Here is a 16,194-nt window from a genome sequence, read left to right as displayed (position 1 = left end):
GCCATTCATTGTAGTCTTCCAATATGTGTATCCTGACTGTGGGAGCATACCCTTAAGGCTCTGTTAAATGGGTTAATTATCGGGTTCCCGATCATTGCCCAGTGTAAGGCCTCATGCACACAAACTTATTTTTTTCCCTCCCGAAAATACGGGTCATTGGTCACACATATTCGACCCATATTGCACCAGTATTTACGGACCTGTGCCCGTAAATACGGGTCCGGTGTCAACAGTATTCCACCCATATTTACGGGCACGTTTTCGCTGCAAAATTGCACTGCACTAATCGGCAGCCCCTTCTCTCTATCAGTGCAGGATAGAGAGAAGGGGCAGCCCTTTCCGAGGTAAAAGTAAATGAAATTCATACTTACCCGGCCATTGTCTTGGTGACGCGCCTCTCTTGACATCCAGTCCGACCTCCCTGGATGACGCGGCAGTCCATGTGACCGCTGCAGCCTGTGATTGGCCTGTGATTGGCTGCAGCGGTCACATGGGCTGAAACATCATTCCGGGAGGCCGGACTGGAGGAAGAAGCAGGGAGTTCTGAGTAAGTAGGAACTTCTATTTTTTTTACAAGTTGATTTATATTGTGATCGGAAGTCACTGTCCAGGGTGCTGAAAGAGTAACTGCTTATCAGTTAACTCTTTCAGCACCCTGGACAGTGACTGTCCCCTGAAGTCGCCTAGCAACGCTCCCGTAATTACGGGTGCACACATGTATACACCCGTAATTACGGGAGCCCCATAAACTTCTATGGGGCTGCCCGTGCCGTAATTACGGCCTAAAATAGGACATGTTCTATATTTTTCAACGGCACGGGCACCTTCCCGTAAACATACGGGGAGGTACCCGTGGCCAATAGAATCTATGGGCCCGTAATTACATGCCGTAATTACGGCCCGTGATTACGGGCGTTTTTACGTTCGTGTGCATGGGGCCTAAACAGGGCACCGAACAGCCGATGAACAAGCAAACGTTCGTTCATCAGTTAATCGTATAGTTTATGCACCATGAAATATTGTCAGCAGCACATCCCCCCATGTAAACAGTGAGACATGCTGCCGACATGATAGAAATGTATGGGGACAAGTGATCGGAGTAAGGAGTGCTTGTCCCCATACATAGCTCACTGTAAAAGGAGCAAACGAGCGCCAATCAACTGTCTTGTTGATCAGCGCTCGTTTACACGGCCCATGTCGGACCCTGAGGGTATGTTCACACGCAGTGTTTTCAGACGTAATTCGGGCGTTTTACGCATCAATTTACGCCTGAAAAAACGCCCTTAATAAGCCTACAAACATCTGCCCATTGCTTTCGATGGGTTTTACGGTGTTCTGTTCCCACGAGGCTTCATTTTACACGTCGCTATCAAAATACGGCGCGTAAAAAACCGCCCGTGAAAAAGAAGTGCATGTCACTTCTTGGGACGTTTTTGGAGGTGTTTTTCATTGACTCCATTGAAAAACAGCTCCAAAAACGGTCGTAAAATACGCAGCGAAAAACGCGAGTTGGTACAAAAACGTCTGAAAATCAGGCGAAAACAGCTCCGTATTTTCAGACGTTTTTGGTCACTGCGTGTGAACATACCCTGACACAGCTGCATTATACCTCACCAGCAGTGACTGAGGCTCCTGCTCCCGGCCTCTCATTGTCTTTGCTGCTGATGTTGAACTCAGAATCCACAGACACCCCCTGCACATGGGATGGAAATGCTGTGGATTTGCACATGGAAAATCTGTTTGGGATTACAGTGCCTGACGTGGATGAGATTTTAACAAATCTCGTCCACATTCTGCAGAACATTTTTCGCTCGGAAATTAGAGCATGCTGGGAATTTTCAAATCTGCATCTTCACAGTAGATATATATATAAAGGAAGGCCTTATAGGTCTGCTCACCTTGATCCAATTCTGGTCTGAGCTTACAAAGTGCATGCAAAATCTACAGCAAATCTGCACTGTGTGAACAAGGCCTAAATGTGGGAAATCCACTGTGAATCTGAAGCAAAATCTACATGTAACTCATGTAGATTTTTGCTGTGGAAAAAAACATTATACACAAACGACCATACATTGCTTGCAAAATATTTGTGTTGTTAAAATTATGGAAGTGATTACAGGGAGATGATAGGCATGATGGCGTAAAAGTATCATGGAGGCGGGAAGGAGTTTGGCTATGAGAAGTAATGGCAAAGTTATGCCATCACCTTCTGATCTGTGGGGGTCCGACATCTGGTACCCCACCGATCCTCAGAATGACGGAGCCACATTGTTAGTTTAGTTGCACTCCCATTCATCCACTGGTCAGGGAACTGAATGGAGCGGTGTTGCTACAGTTCCCTGCACGGCAGGTAGCTGGAAGCAATGCCGTGCAGGGAAAAAGCAAAAGGAAGTTCGGTCCACTCGTTTCCGGGATCGGAAGGGGTACTAGAGGAAAGTCCTCCACCGATCATAACACTTTGGCATATCTAACGACGTGCCAAAATACTGTAAGATAAAAAGACAGGAAATTTGTGAGACCTGGTAATCTGATATAGGAAAATATAGTCCTGGTCTTCAGCAGAAATTCACCTGATAGTCTGGAACCGGACTCAATTATCACTGGTGATGTCTTGCTGTCATGGGAATTATTGAACTGCATTAGCACCGCATCTGTGCCTACAGTATGTGAACTACTAATAGGCCCTGATCACATCTGCATCAGGGCTTTCCGTTGTTCTGCTCCGTCAGAGGAGCAGAACAAGGAAATGCCAGACGCAACGGTTTCGTTGCAACATGTACACCACCATACAGCCGACGGAACCCAATGACTTTAATGGGTTCTGTCAGAGCGTCCGTTTTAATAGCTATTGTTTCCGGCAATTTCTGCCGAAACCTGTGACGGTGGCCCCTAACAGAGCCTCCACCACAGATGTGGACAGCCACGTAGTTGAAAATTTCATAGTTTGTGGCCTCAGTATTTTGACCCGAATTTGACTGTGCTCTGTTATTAGATGAACTTCCCTGTGGCTCTGCGGTTAGTGTTGTTGCCTTGGAGCACTGAGGTTCGGGTTCACATCTAATTAATGGGACTTCTGGTGAAGTTTGTATTTTTTTCCTCTGTGTACCCCCTAGGCCCCATTCACATCACGTTATTGCCCTACATTTATAGTGTACGTCGGCATACCTTTTTTTTTTTTCATGGATTGAATAGCGCAGTAGATTATGCTATTCCACCCTGAGGGATTCCGCAAAAAAGTGTATAATACATGGTATACGTTTTTTAACATGGGAGCCTATGGGTAACGGATGCCAGTGTATGACATCCGTTACAGGTATACGCTAAACGTATGTCAGAAAGCTCCTGACATCACTGTCCATATATGGACAGTGACATCAGGGGCTTCTCCAGGGCCAGAATCCGACCAGAGGGTTGCCAACGATCTGGCTGGGGACTCTGGCTTTGCAAAGCTCCTGATGTCGCTGTCTATATATGGTCAGGAGCAATACTGGAGTCCCCGGGCAGAGCGTAGCTGAAGCTCTGCCCGGGGACGGGAAGCTTCTGGAATCACTGTTCATATATGGATAGTAGAGTAATGTGATGGGATACACTTCTAAGATGACGTTTCGGTGCTATGAGGATTTGAGTTGGATAACCCATATATGGACAGTGACATCAAGAGCTTCCTTAGCACCAGAGTCCCTGGGCAGAGCATATATGGACAGTGACTTCAGGAGTTTTCCCAGGGCCAGTCCCCGGGCGACATCCCACTGCATGCCATACAGTAGTATAAGTTTGGGGCTTTCGTCTAAGGTACACGTCCACTGACGTATACCTCTGACGGAAGTCCTAAACGTGATGTGAATGGGGCCTTATTCTTTCCCACACTTCAAAAAAAAAAAAAACATACTGGTAGTTTATTTGGTGTTTTGTCAAAGGGGCTCTCTCACAGTCCGGTTCCGGGCATTCTTCGGTTAATAGCTTATTTTGCTGGGGAGGTATATTTGTGAAAGGGGTATATTTACGGGAAGGTGTCCGTGGCGTTAAAGACTCCGCAAAAAATAGGACATGTTCTATTTTTTGCTTTTTACGGACCGTGGTCCCATACTTTATATGGGAGCACAGCTCGCAAATGCGAGTGGCTCTCCGCGGCAGTCAGTGCCCGTAATAACTGACGGGCTTCCCTGGAGCACTCTCAGAGATTGTATGAAGGGCCCCCTCCATAACTGCATCCTGTGTAGTTTCTCCTACTGTTCTGAGTAAGAGGAACAACACAGGATGTAATGCAAAGCAGAGAGAAGCAGTGGACCCTACAGCAGCCCGCATTTGCCTGACCTTGGTGCCGACCTTGTGCCCTGGGGGGCCTAATAGAAGGGGAGCCGGAGTGTTTGCCCCGCCTCCCCCCTCTATGAAGTCCAGATGTACTAATTAATCATATGACCTGGGATTGTCTAGTTTTAGTTTGACATTTGCATGTAGACTTATTTTTAAGGCTGTTATTCCCTTGTATTTTTAAGGTTAATCATGGAAAACTATAGACAAGACTTTGGATTTTACTGCAGTAAAGAGCCAATGTCCCTCATGGCTGGAAAAATACTGTCAGCGCTACAGCCCCGTCATTCAGGTAGTGGCTTGTATCCAGTGTAACCTACCTGCAGTCAGCAGTCAATCTTCTTTCTAAACTATGTCACTAAAATAACTATGTCACCTATGTGATTAGGACCTGCAGCAATTTAACGTGTCGTGATCATCGCACTTCGAGATTGTGGTAGATCGCACGCAATCGCGTGTATACACCGCACAAAATGACATGTGCATCAAACATCGTGTGCTCATGTGATTTTATGAATTCGATAAAAATGTATGTGATGCCCCTATTAACACCCCCCGGAGTGTTTCATGTTTTATTGTTTAATAACATTTAATCATAGTGAATTTAATTAACCCCTTAATGATCGGGCCTGAAAAGTCTACATTTTTCCGTTTTTGCCTCTCGGCCATAACTGGTTTTTTTTATTGACGGGAGAAATTGTATATTTTTTTCGCAGTAATTATTCAGGTTATTACAGTAATGTAAATACTTAATATGTGTAGGATTTTTTTTTTATGTAATGTATGGGAAATAAAATATATTTTATGCAATATAATGACTTTTTGTTTTTTTATTTTTTTTGTTACTTTTTTTTTTTAAATCCCATTAAGGGATATCTTTATTTACAACTTTATTTTTAACTTATAATTTATTAGCATAGTTTTGTATGCTAATCCATTACACTGTGTCACTATTCCTTAACAGCTGTCAAACTGAACAGACAGCCCTGGGGTCCTCTCTAGGTCCCCAGTACTGACTGCAGAGAGATTCCCCGGTGTTTGATCGCGTCACCGGTTTTCCAGTGACACAATCAAAGAGGGGAGTTCCCTTTGATCATGCTGCGGTCACTGACCGCGGCGATCAAAGGGTTAAACAGCTGGGGTCGGAATGTTTTCTGATCCCAGCTGTATTCAACAGGCTTCTCTAAGTTTAGGAGCTATAAGTTACAGCTCCTGCTTAGAGGATGAGCGCTCATCAGCCTCTTCTACAGCGACTCCAAAAGACCTCGCTGTATATTAAGGACCAGCACCAATCACCATCAAAAGACGGTGGGTGGTCGTTAAAGGGATTTTCTCATAATGATCATTTATCACTGATCCACAGGATACGTCATAACCGTCTGATCATTGAGCTGGGCCCCTAACTGATCCCAAAAACAGGGGTTTCCGGAGTCCGGGACCCCTGTTCTCAGGATTGGAGGGGTCTCATCAGACTTTTATCACCTATCACGTAGATGATCATTATTGAAAAAAAACAAACTTTAGGCTTTTTTGACACGTGAGGTTTTGTCCCCTGCAGTAATTTACCAGATGTTACATTTACGCAGGATTGTAGGTTGATAAGATTTTCTTAATTTTCATGATATATCAATAAGAACAGTGCTAATTTGTTTTAGAAGTCACGAGTATAAATTAGTTTTTGTTTTTTTCCAGATGAGCCCTGTATGTCTGACACACTCCAGGAAAAACAACATCTGTAAGTGAGAAACATGACCACGAGTGGAGACAATAGTCAATCTAAATATTAAAAAATGAAAGCCAATGGGGGGATTTATTAAGATTGGCGTTTCATACGCCAGTATTACCATTAAGAGCATTGGATTAAAATTCGGCTAATTTAATAAGATGCATACATCACATTAGGCGCATCTCTGGCTGTCCGTGCGCCTGAAAGGGGAAATCTACGGGCAGCTATGAGCAGGCGTAGATTTCCACTATAATTTACGCCAGTTTTTTTTTTAAGTGGAGGAGGCGATGTAAAATTGAAAAAGGTCACAAAGTATTGCGCAAATACGGTGTGCGCCATAGTTTGTGACTTTTTACGCCATAACACTGGTATATAGCCGTTGATAAATTCCCCCTATTATGTTTTCCCTGCCAGTACTATTGATTATAATACTGCCCCCTATGAACAAGAATGTTGATTGAGCAAATCTGAGAATCTCTGACTGGCAATCCACATTCAGGTGCTTTGTTTTATTTCCCCTTATTTGTATTACTGGTTTCTGCTCTTCCACACAACACAAATTACACATTACAATGTATTTCCTGAGTGATTAGGCATGCAAAGAATAAGTGATATATGTATAATGATGTGTATGTTTTTTTAAAGTGAGATTTTACATCGCGTGACTTTGAAAGCAAATGAGGGAAAGTCACGTATGGATTACTGGAAGGAGAACGTGTTAAAACAAGCGGAGACCCGGTGTAATCACATTGAGTTAGAAGGAACCTCAACTCCAATGAAGAACTATCAACTCCTCAGTAAGACAAGCATGCTATGTATACAATATATATATCTATCACGTCACAAATAAGTGGAGACTTTTCACATTAGCTTTGGAGGATATTAAAATGGTTGTCTCATCGGAGACAACCCCTTTCATATTACCTCCCCCACGGTGATCAGTTGATCTTAGCACGTCCTGCTCCCAACATCCACGGCATACAACTGATTTTGCCGGGTGAAGCCTCCTCTAGCCATGTGGGCACTGCTTGGAAATGTAGTATGACATAGTGCACATTCAGATATATGGTAGTCTATGTAATATTTGAGTCCGCTAGAATATGAGTCGTTCTTACAGAAAGGCTCTCCGTTCTGGCTCATACAGAGGAGGTCCTTAGGGGGAACCGGTCCCTCTATGATGTCTATATACCCTAGTTGGGCTAATGGACAGGGTATGTCCTCATGAGACAACCCCTTTAAAGGCATAGTGGGGCCTATGTGATTTTATTAATACAGCAAGCTATAAGTAAGTATAAAGTTAAATGCCATATTTGTTTTTTAATAATTTCCAAATTATAAACAAGTGATTACAGGCCGTCATTTATGGAAGCCTGCCAACAGATCCCCTTTTAAAATGGATCGGTGAACATTTTTCAATGGGGATTCCATCATGGTAAAAAGTGCCTGTTTATCTCTGTATTACAAGTTTCCGTCAGGATTCTTTTTTTCAACAGTACAGTCAAACGGGACGGTCTTATTTTCTGTCCTGTTGAACAACTGGATACTGACGGATCAGTTTTTCTATACAGTAAGTCTATGGCAACAGGATATTACAGGATAGGCGTCCTGTTTGACATTCATTTTTTTACATGATAAAAAAACAAAAAACAAACAGGACGTTTTTAAAGGATGACATAAATCTAGCCTTATTCTAATGAACCTACTACACTATACAGTCATTCCAGCTGCTTACAAGAGTGCTAGGTTTACAAAGAAACAATATATTATTTTGACCCTCTTTTTTAACTTCTTCCCGATATCCGCCATAAATGTGAGGGCCTGTTAACGTCTGCGTTGGAGGCTCCGTTTGGTGTCTCTGTCACAGATCTGGTCCTAAATGCTGGAAACAATGGCGCCACATGCTGCGCTGTTTTTTCCGGTAAAAAACTATGGACACCATGATGGAAACACAACGGAACCCAGTAAATTCAAGAGGTGCCGATAAAAAAAATAGAATAAAAAGTGATCAAAAGTTACATGTACCCCAAAATGTCAGTAACTTAAAATACAGCTTTCCCCGCAAAAAACAAGCCCTCACACTGCTCCTTCAGCAGAAAACTAAATAAGTTAGGAGTCTCAGGGTCATAACATAAAAACCGAACCCTAAAATTTTTTAGGAATTGCTCTTTTTTTTATTTGACTCCACAAAATAATTTTTAAATGTACATTATACGATACACCAAATGGTGCCATTAAAAACGACAACTCGTCGTGCAAAAAAACGCCTTATGCTCCTATGTCGATGGAAAATAAAAAAAGTTATGGCTCTTGGAATGTGAGGAGGAAAAATGAAAAATGGCTGTGGCAGTAAGGGGTTAATGACTTTTATGAAGGATATTGTTCATTACTACAACCACATTTGTTAAGAATTTTCTGTTTTGACAGATAGCTCAGAAGTTCACAGCAGCGATACATTTTCCACAGGATGTTATGACGAGGCAAGTTCTAAGAAAATAATGTACAGCTTCTTAATATCTGGATCTATAGGGGGAAGTTTTTAAGATTTAACCCTCCCCTTTTCCTTTATCCACATACTCTCTACTTCCCTGGTTAAACTTGATGGAAATGTGTCCTTTTTCAATCATACTGTACTGTCCGGAGCCCCACTTCCCATATATATATAAAAGCAGCAGCACTCAAAATACAGTTCCAAGATGGTCTCGGGTGCAAGCAGGTAATCCCGATCCAGGGGATGTAGGTAAATATAGAAGAAAATCCCACAGCACTCCGTAATGGTGAAAAAAATGGTGGTTTATTAAGCAAGCACAAGCTGCAACGTTTCCGTCCTGCTATAGGACCTTTTATCAAGCATGCTTAGACAGTAGTTCCTCCTGACCATTAAGATGCAGACTTGGCTCGGTCAGGCGTGCATGTCATATGAATGGGGAGAGGGGAGTAATCCGCTGACAGACCCCTCATGCATATCTCCCACAGGAACAAAGGATCGGGCATGTTGAATTCGTTCTTTACCCCAACATCGGATGCTGGGTGAGAGTTGGGAGGTCACTACACACGTTAGATAATTGTCCAGTCTGACAGGTTTGGCCGACTTTCATTTAATGTGTATGGGCACCTTTACACATATATATTGTTTTGATGGATGACTACATGATCTCTCACTACTGCCATTTCTTACCTATCTCTTTAAGTCAGGAGACAGAAAATATTGAAATGGGGAAGTTTTTAACCTTATCATTTGTTTATGGCTGTGAAAATTTGCCTTTCTTAGGCCTTATTCACATGACAGAGATAATCGGCCGGGTGACGGACGTTTTTTTTAACGGCTGTCACATGGCTACATTAAAATCAATGCAATCTCTATAGGGCTATTCACACAGCTGTTTTTTTTTAACAGACCATGTGAAGGGCCTGGAAAAAATAGGACATGTTCTATTTTTGCCCGGTTTCCGGGTCCCTCAATAGACTCAAGTCTATGAGGGATCCGTGAAAAGGGGCCCCGCACAAGAGCAAATCAGCCGTGAAAAACATTTGTTTTCACGGCCAATTTGCACACCTGGTCGGTTGTCTGAATAAAGCCTAACTAAAGGCATCAGTGGCTGTAGCAGCTTCAGAGATAGTGCAGATAGTTTGAGCAGACAGCTCTGAAGTCATTGCCAGGATCTCACCACGATCCCTTTTATCCTTGGCAGATTTATGTCTTTATCTCTACTTTGGCCCAATAACAGTTACTTAGAGCATCTCTTCCGGAAGCTGACAGAAATAACGGATTGTCAGTCCGGGCCTGACTCATGCATTACATGGACAGCCATTAATTTGAATGACCACCATATAAAGTTACATTTGAAATCAGCGGCCAGATGTGGTTTTCCTCGATGTAGCAAAGGTTAGACAAACAGGTCTTCGTTTTAAAAATGGGTTGTCTTGGTAAAACAACCCATTTTAATCTCCCCGCATTCCCTGCTGGCTGAATGTTTGCACAGTGCTTCCCTTAGTCATTGTGTCCTGAGCAATGTACTCTGTACACCAGGTAATGTGCAAGTAATCTAAAGTAGTATGAACTATCTGTTCTTTTGCATTATAAGAGCTCAGCTAAGCTTTTAGGGGCGTGTCTGACAACAAGCTTGTCGACTGATTCTAACAACAACAACAACCAGCAGAATTGTAAATACAGCTCTGAGCTATAATACAAGCTGTTAGGGCTCATTCTGACGAGTGCGGAGCGTGTATCACGTCCGTGTGACGGCCGTTAAATCAATGGCCGTCACACGGGCTCATTTATTTGCAATGAGACCGTTCACATGATCGTTTCAGTGGAGCGTGTGAAGGGTCCATGAAAAAATAGGACATAACCTATTTTACTACGTGTCACGCATCCCTCCATAGACTTATTTTTAGTTTTAGGGTCTTTTTACTGGCAGGGTAATATCCCCAGGTTTGGTCTTGGTCTACTACAGGCTCCTAAACACATGGGGGGAATGGCAGCACCTAACCTTTATCTGTATTACCTGGCATCTCAAATGGTGATTGCACGGTGGTGGATAGATATTGATTTGAGTAATGCAGCCACTGCACTTGCAGCAGCGCTTATGACATCTTATCAAAGTCTTACAAATTTACTTTATAGATTCAAATCCCGGGATAGTGTACCTCTCCCGCCTCAGACGGTGGCTGTAGCATGGAAGGCAGCTCATGCTATGATAGAGGTCACAACGGTCCCATTATACTCAACTGGAACTCTGATATGGAATAATCCTTGGTTGCCCCATTTTGAATTTTTGCCGGAGGCGGGAATGTGGGCAAGGTCTGGGGTAAAGTTCCTGGGTCGATTGTCTGCAGAAGACTCTGGCTTTCTATCCTTTTTTGAACTTAGAGATAGATTTGAGCTGTCGCAGAAGGTCTTTTTCCACTATCTCCAGTTACGACATGCTTGGTTTGCCCAATTTGGTTCTGTGTCGCCTCAGTTGGGGTTCTCTAGACTGGAGGATCTTCTGGGGGCCCCGGCCCTTTCAAAGCTCCTTACTCAAATATATGCATTATTGCTGTCCTTTGGCCAACGACCTTTTAATAAAGCCTTTACTCGTGGAAGGGGGATATCCCTGATCTAGAAGAGGAGGAGTGGAGGGAGGTAGAACTGTCATTTTTTGCTTCGGTTACTAGTGCGAGAGATTTTCTGATACAATCTCGGTTTCTGCATCGGATTTACTATACACCAGTTAGACTCCAGAGGACTGAGATGCTGTCTTTGGATAGCGGTTTTAGATGCCAGTCGGAAGTAGGTACTGTACATATATACACTGTGTATGGCTGTGTCCCGGGATTGCCCCCTTTTGGTAGGATGTAGTAGAATCTTCATACCCACTTTGAATTTCCGAGGCTCCTTGCCCTTCAGGTGTGTCTTTTGGGTATCATAAATGATGTCGTACAGAATTACTATGAAAAAATGTTTTTTCGTTTTGTTCTATTCTGCGCTAGAAAAATTGTGATTATGGCATGGAAGGCCACGGAGGGCCCTAGTTTGGCTCACTGGAAGCAAATGGTGAATAAATATGTACCCATGTATCGTAAATTATATTTAAACAGAAATTTTATAAGATCTGGTCCAGATGGTTGGAGTCATCTGAATCTGTGGTTTAAAGGTGGGGGAAAAAAATTCTGATTGGACTGTGGGGGGTTGGGAAGAATGGGGCATGGGATGAATGTGGTGTGAATGTTGTTTTCTTGTGAGGCATTGCAAGGGCACACTTCACTATTCCTAATTCATTGAGGAGGTATGTTCTATATGTGCTACATCTCTTCTGAAAAATTATAGTGCCTACCAGATGCCGTGCCATTTGTCTTGTTTCTATTGTTTTATTTACTGTACTGTAACAAATTGTAACAGTTTGGGAAAAATAAAGTCTTTTTTTTTTTAAAAAAAAGGGGGGGGGGCGTGGCCTGGATGCTGACTGTGGCGGACGCTTAACTCGGAGCTCCGTCCTCAGACCTCGAAGCGACGGTAAATAAGCGACCAAAAGCCGACTTGCCTGCCATTTTCCGGATTCCCGGAGTGCAGGCGAGATGATGACCAGGAAGAGAGGCAACAAAACCGGCCCGAAGCGCCTGACTGACTTCTTCTCTACCCGCAGCATGAGGTGGGACGGCATCCAAGATGGCGCCGGCTTGAACTCCCCAGGAGATTCCGGCGCTCGTTGCAGGAGCTCCGGACCAGCGTCTCCTGCAGCCTCTCTGGGTGAGTCTTCACACACTCCGGTGTGCCCCAGACAGGGATCTAAGGAGATTAGAAAAGAGACACGGCGCCGCAAATGAGAATCTGATACTTATCAGAGGAATGGTGAGTGCGGTGATTCCGCTTACCTCGGGTGGTGGACACCTTAAGGTGTCAATACGGCTTGAAAAGCTGCAGCCAGGTCCACGTCACAGTCAAAGCAGGTTTGCTGTCAATGTTAATAATGCGATTAGGTTGAGAAAAACGGGACCAACGGCGCTGCTTGGTTTAAAGATAATCCACAACCATTCCAGTGGGTAAAGAAATAAAAGGATTTATTGGTAATAGGCTACGCGTTTCGACGCCGCACCGGCGTCTTCCTCAGGCCAATGCAGACTGTGCGGTTTCAGCCTTATTTATACACTAAGGCAAGGAAGAAAGACCGCCAGAATGCAAAAGGGTCAAAGGTCATAAAAACAGAAACAAGAAAACAAAAGAAAACATCAACATGACACATTTAAAAAACACTTTTGCACAACGATTGGGTATATATCAGTCAAAAGAATTGCAAATTTTAAAAGGATTTTTAAAAATTTTTGAGTTTTAGATTTTTACAAACATATATTGTTTATGCCAGCACACAAACTGACACGTCATTAGCAGGGTTCCACATAAGAGGGACTTTTCGGGCCAAAATGCTGACTTTTATTTGTACAACTAGTTGTGGTTAAACAACAGTCATCGGGTTAGAAATAAATTGAAGTTTTGGTCATTTGATAGTGTAGCGGTGTAACACTACAGGGCTTGCTGAATCGGAAGCGTCCCTGGTTACCACGGACCGTAACAGGTACGGAAGCCGGGATGGATCAAAAGCTTGTAATGAACCGCACAGTTGGAACGCATGAAGCTACGGTCCTCGATACAAAAGAATCGGAAGGGGAGCGAGGTGCCAGGACTGGTGAGTGACAATGACCCGTACTAGGAATGATATGAAGGGATATTTAAATAATTAAAACTAAATGAGGGCCCTTGTTAAAGATAGATATTATAAAAAAGCATGATAATACTGGTTTAACTGTAAGTCTAGTTTGTGTATAAATAAATAGTTAGCTAAAATGATGCAATTGTATGCCGTGAACAGAAGAACGTTTGCTTTTATGATTGGAGGACACAATATGATTAGGTTGGGGTATGATCGAATAATACTATACAATAATATAATAGATCCCTGGATTTTTACCAGTATGATAGAACAATGTAATATAATAGAATATATCCAGACAGTAGATTATATGTTTAGATAGAATGGGTTGGTATTAATATTTGTGAATGAATTCTATTTTGTAACAATCTTGTCCTATACAAGGACAGGGTGGTTCATATATACAAAGAGGACAACGATATTCCGTAAGAACGGGTAACTTGGTTTCTGATTATTCCGGAGTATTTTGGAGTATTTTGTATATATTTGTTTTTTGACACATGGTTTTTTGTTTGTTCAATTTGAAATTGGTTTCAATTTTTATATATATATATATATATATTTTATATTTTTTATATATATACATATATATATATATGTTAGATCTTATTTTAAATTATTCTAATGCGGACTCCGTGAGGTCATTCAAACCTTTCGGATGTAGGGTTTCTAATTTGTAAATCCAAAAATTCTCTCTTTGCTTTAGTCTGGTGAATCTGTCTGGTAGGTCTAATGGTATCTGTTCAATAGGTGTGACCTTGATATTTGAAAAATTACATTTATGCTTGTACATGCAATGGCGGGACACGCTTTGTTTTAAAAAACCTTTAGTGACATTGAACCTGTGTTTGTTTATACGGTTTCTCAGAGTTTGTGTGGTCCGACCTACATACTGGAGATTACAAGTGCATTCAAGCAGGTAAACGATATAAGTGCTCCCGCAATTTAGAAAGTCTTTTATTATGAATTTTTCCCCGGTCGTTGTTGAGAAGTATTCTCTGCATTTATTTGTAATGTTATGGCAGCAAAGACATCTATTTTGGCCACATCGGTAAGAGCCTTTTAAATCTCTCGTTAGGCTCGGGTTAGATGTGTTTATTTTCCGTAGTTTACTAGGGGCTATTATATTTTGGATAGTTTTCGCCCGTCTATATGTGATATGTGGGTTTGGCTGGTATTAGTGGTTTTAAAAAGGGGTCATTGGTCAATATATGCCAATGTTTTTGGAGAATGGTAGCGATGGTATTGCTCCCTTTTGTGAATGCAGTAATGAAGTTTGTTTTAACCATTTTTTGACTTGATTCATTCTTGGTGTTTGTGTGTTTTACTTGAATGCATTCTTTTTGTGTAAGACTCCTGGCTTTGGACTCTGCACCTTTAATGAGACTCTTGGGGAAGCCTTTCTCCAAAAATCTCTGGTGTAGAATCCTACATTCTTGGTCAAAGGTTACATCATCTGAACAGTTTTTTCTAATTCGTCGGTATTGGCCGAACGGTATGTTTCTAAGCCACGGGGGATAGTGTGCACTTTTAAAATCGAGATAGCTATTTACATCGACCATTTTAAAATGGGTCCTAGTTGTAAAATGGCCATTATTTTTTCCTATTGTTAAATCTAAAAAATCTATGTTTGTGTCCGAGAAGTTGTGGGTAAAAGTGAGGCCAAAGTTGTTATTATTTAGAACCCCTATAAAATCACTGGCAGTCTTGGAGTCGCCCTTCCATATAAAAAACAAATCATCGATAAAACGTTTGTAAAGCAGAATTTTATCTCTAAAAACATGTTGGCTGAGGATGAGGGCTTCTTCAAAAGCCCCCATATAAAGGTTTGCATACGAGGGGGCAAACCGTGTTCCCATTGCGCATCCCTTTATTTGTTTGTAGAATTTACCATCGGAGTTAAAAACATTGTGGGTTAGAATAAAATCTACACAATCTATGATAAAATTGAGTTGTAAGTTTGAGTACCGCGAGTCTGTTGTGAGGTAGTCTAAGATGGCTTGTATACCCTGCGTATGGGGGATGTTAGTGTAAAGTGAGGATACGTCCGCTGTGATAAAACTAATATTAGATATATCACAGGTTGATTGTAATTGAAAAAGATCATTTATGAGTTGAGTGGAATCCTTGAGGAAGGCAGGTAATTCACCTATCTCACTTTGTAGACATTCACCTTCAACCCTTAGTTACGAAATTACCTGCCTTCCTCAAGGATTCCACTCAACTCATAAATGATCTTTTTCAATTACAATCAACCTGTGATATATCTAATATTAGTTTTATCACAGCGGACGTATCCTCACTTTACACTAACATCCCCCATACGCAGGGTATACAAGCCATCTTAGACTACCTCACAACAGACTCGCGGTACTCAAACTTACAACTCAATTTTATCATAGATTGTGTAGATTTTATTCTAACCCACAATGTTTTTAACTCCGATGGTAAATTCTACAAACAAATAAAGGGATGCGCAATGGGAACACGGTTTGCCCCCTCGTATGCAAACCTTTATATGGGGGCTTTTGAAGAAGCCCTCATCCTCAGCCAACATGTTTTTAGAGATAAAATTCTGCTTTACAAACGTTTTATCGATGATTTGTTTTTTATATGGAAGGGCGACTCCAAGACTGCCAGTGATTTTATAGGGGTTCTAAATAATAACAACTTTGGCCTCACTTTTACCCACAACTTCTCGGACACAAACATAGATTTTTTAGATTTAACAATAGGAAAAAATAATGGCCATTTTACAACTAGGACCCATTTTAAAATGGTCGATGTAAATAGCTATCTCGATTTTAAAAGTGCACACTATCCCCCGTGGCTTAGAAACATACCGTTCGGCCAATACCGACGAATTAGAAAAAACTGTTCAGATGATGTAACCTTTGACCAAGAATGTAGGATTCTACACCAGAGATTTTTGGAGAAAGGCTTCCCCAAGAGTCTCATTAAAGGTGCAGA

General features: G+C 42.0%; 1 protein-coding gene across 6 annotated transcripts in view; it reads left to right on the top strand.

The window, feature by feature from the left end:
• POLN (DNA polymerase nu) overlaps window positions 1–16,194 on the top strand; it is a 219,602-nt gene that overhangs the window by 23,142 nt on the left and 180,266 nt on the right. For all 6 annotated transcript variants that reach the window (XM_075857050.1, XM_075857041.1, XM_075857059.1 and 3 more), the window contains 4 exons: window positions 4,497–4,603; window positions 6,004–6,046; window positions 6,683–6,834; window positions 8,462–8,514. In XM_075857050.1, coding sequence (XP_075713165.1) covers window positions 4,504–4,603; window positions 6,004–6,046; window positions 6,683–6,834; window positions 8,462–8,514 — 348 coding nt within the window. In that variant the 5' untranslated portion in view covers window positions 4,497–4,503. The remainder of the gene's footprint in view (window positions 1–4,496; window positions 4,604–6,003; window positions 6,047–6,682; window positions 6,835–8,461; window positions 8,515–16,194) is intronic.

The sequence above is a fragment of the Rhinoderma darwinii genome, chromosome 1 (genome assembly GCF_050947455.1).
Source record: "Rhinoderma darwinii isolate aRhiDar2 chromosome 1, aRhiDar2.hap1, whole genome shotgun sequence".
In the NCBI taxonomy this organism is placed as follows: Eukaryota; Metazoa; Chordata; class Amphibia; order Anura; family Rhinodermatidae; genus Rhinoderma; species Rhinoderma darwinii.
This window is presented reverse-complemented; position numbering and strand designations above follow the sequence as displayed.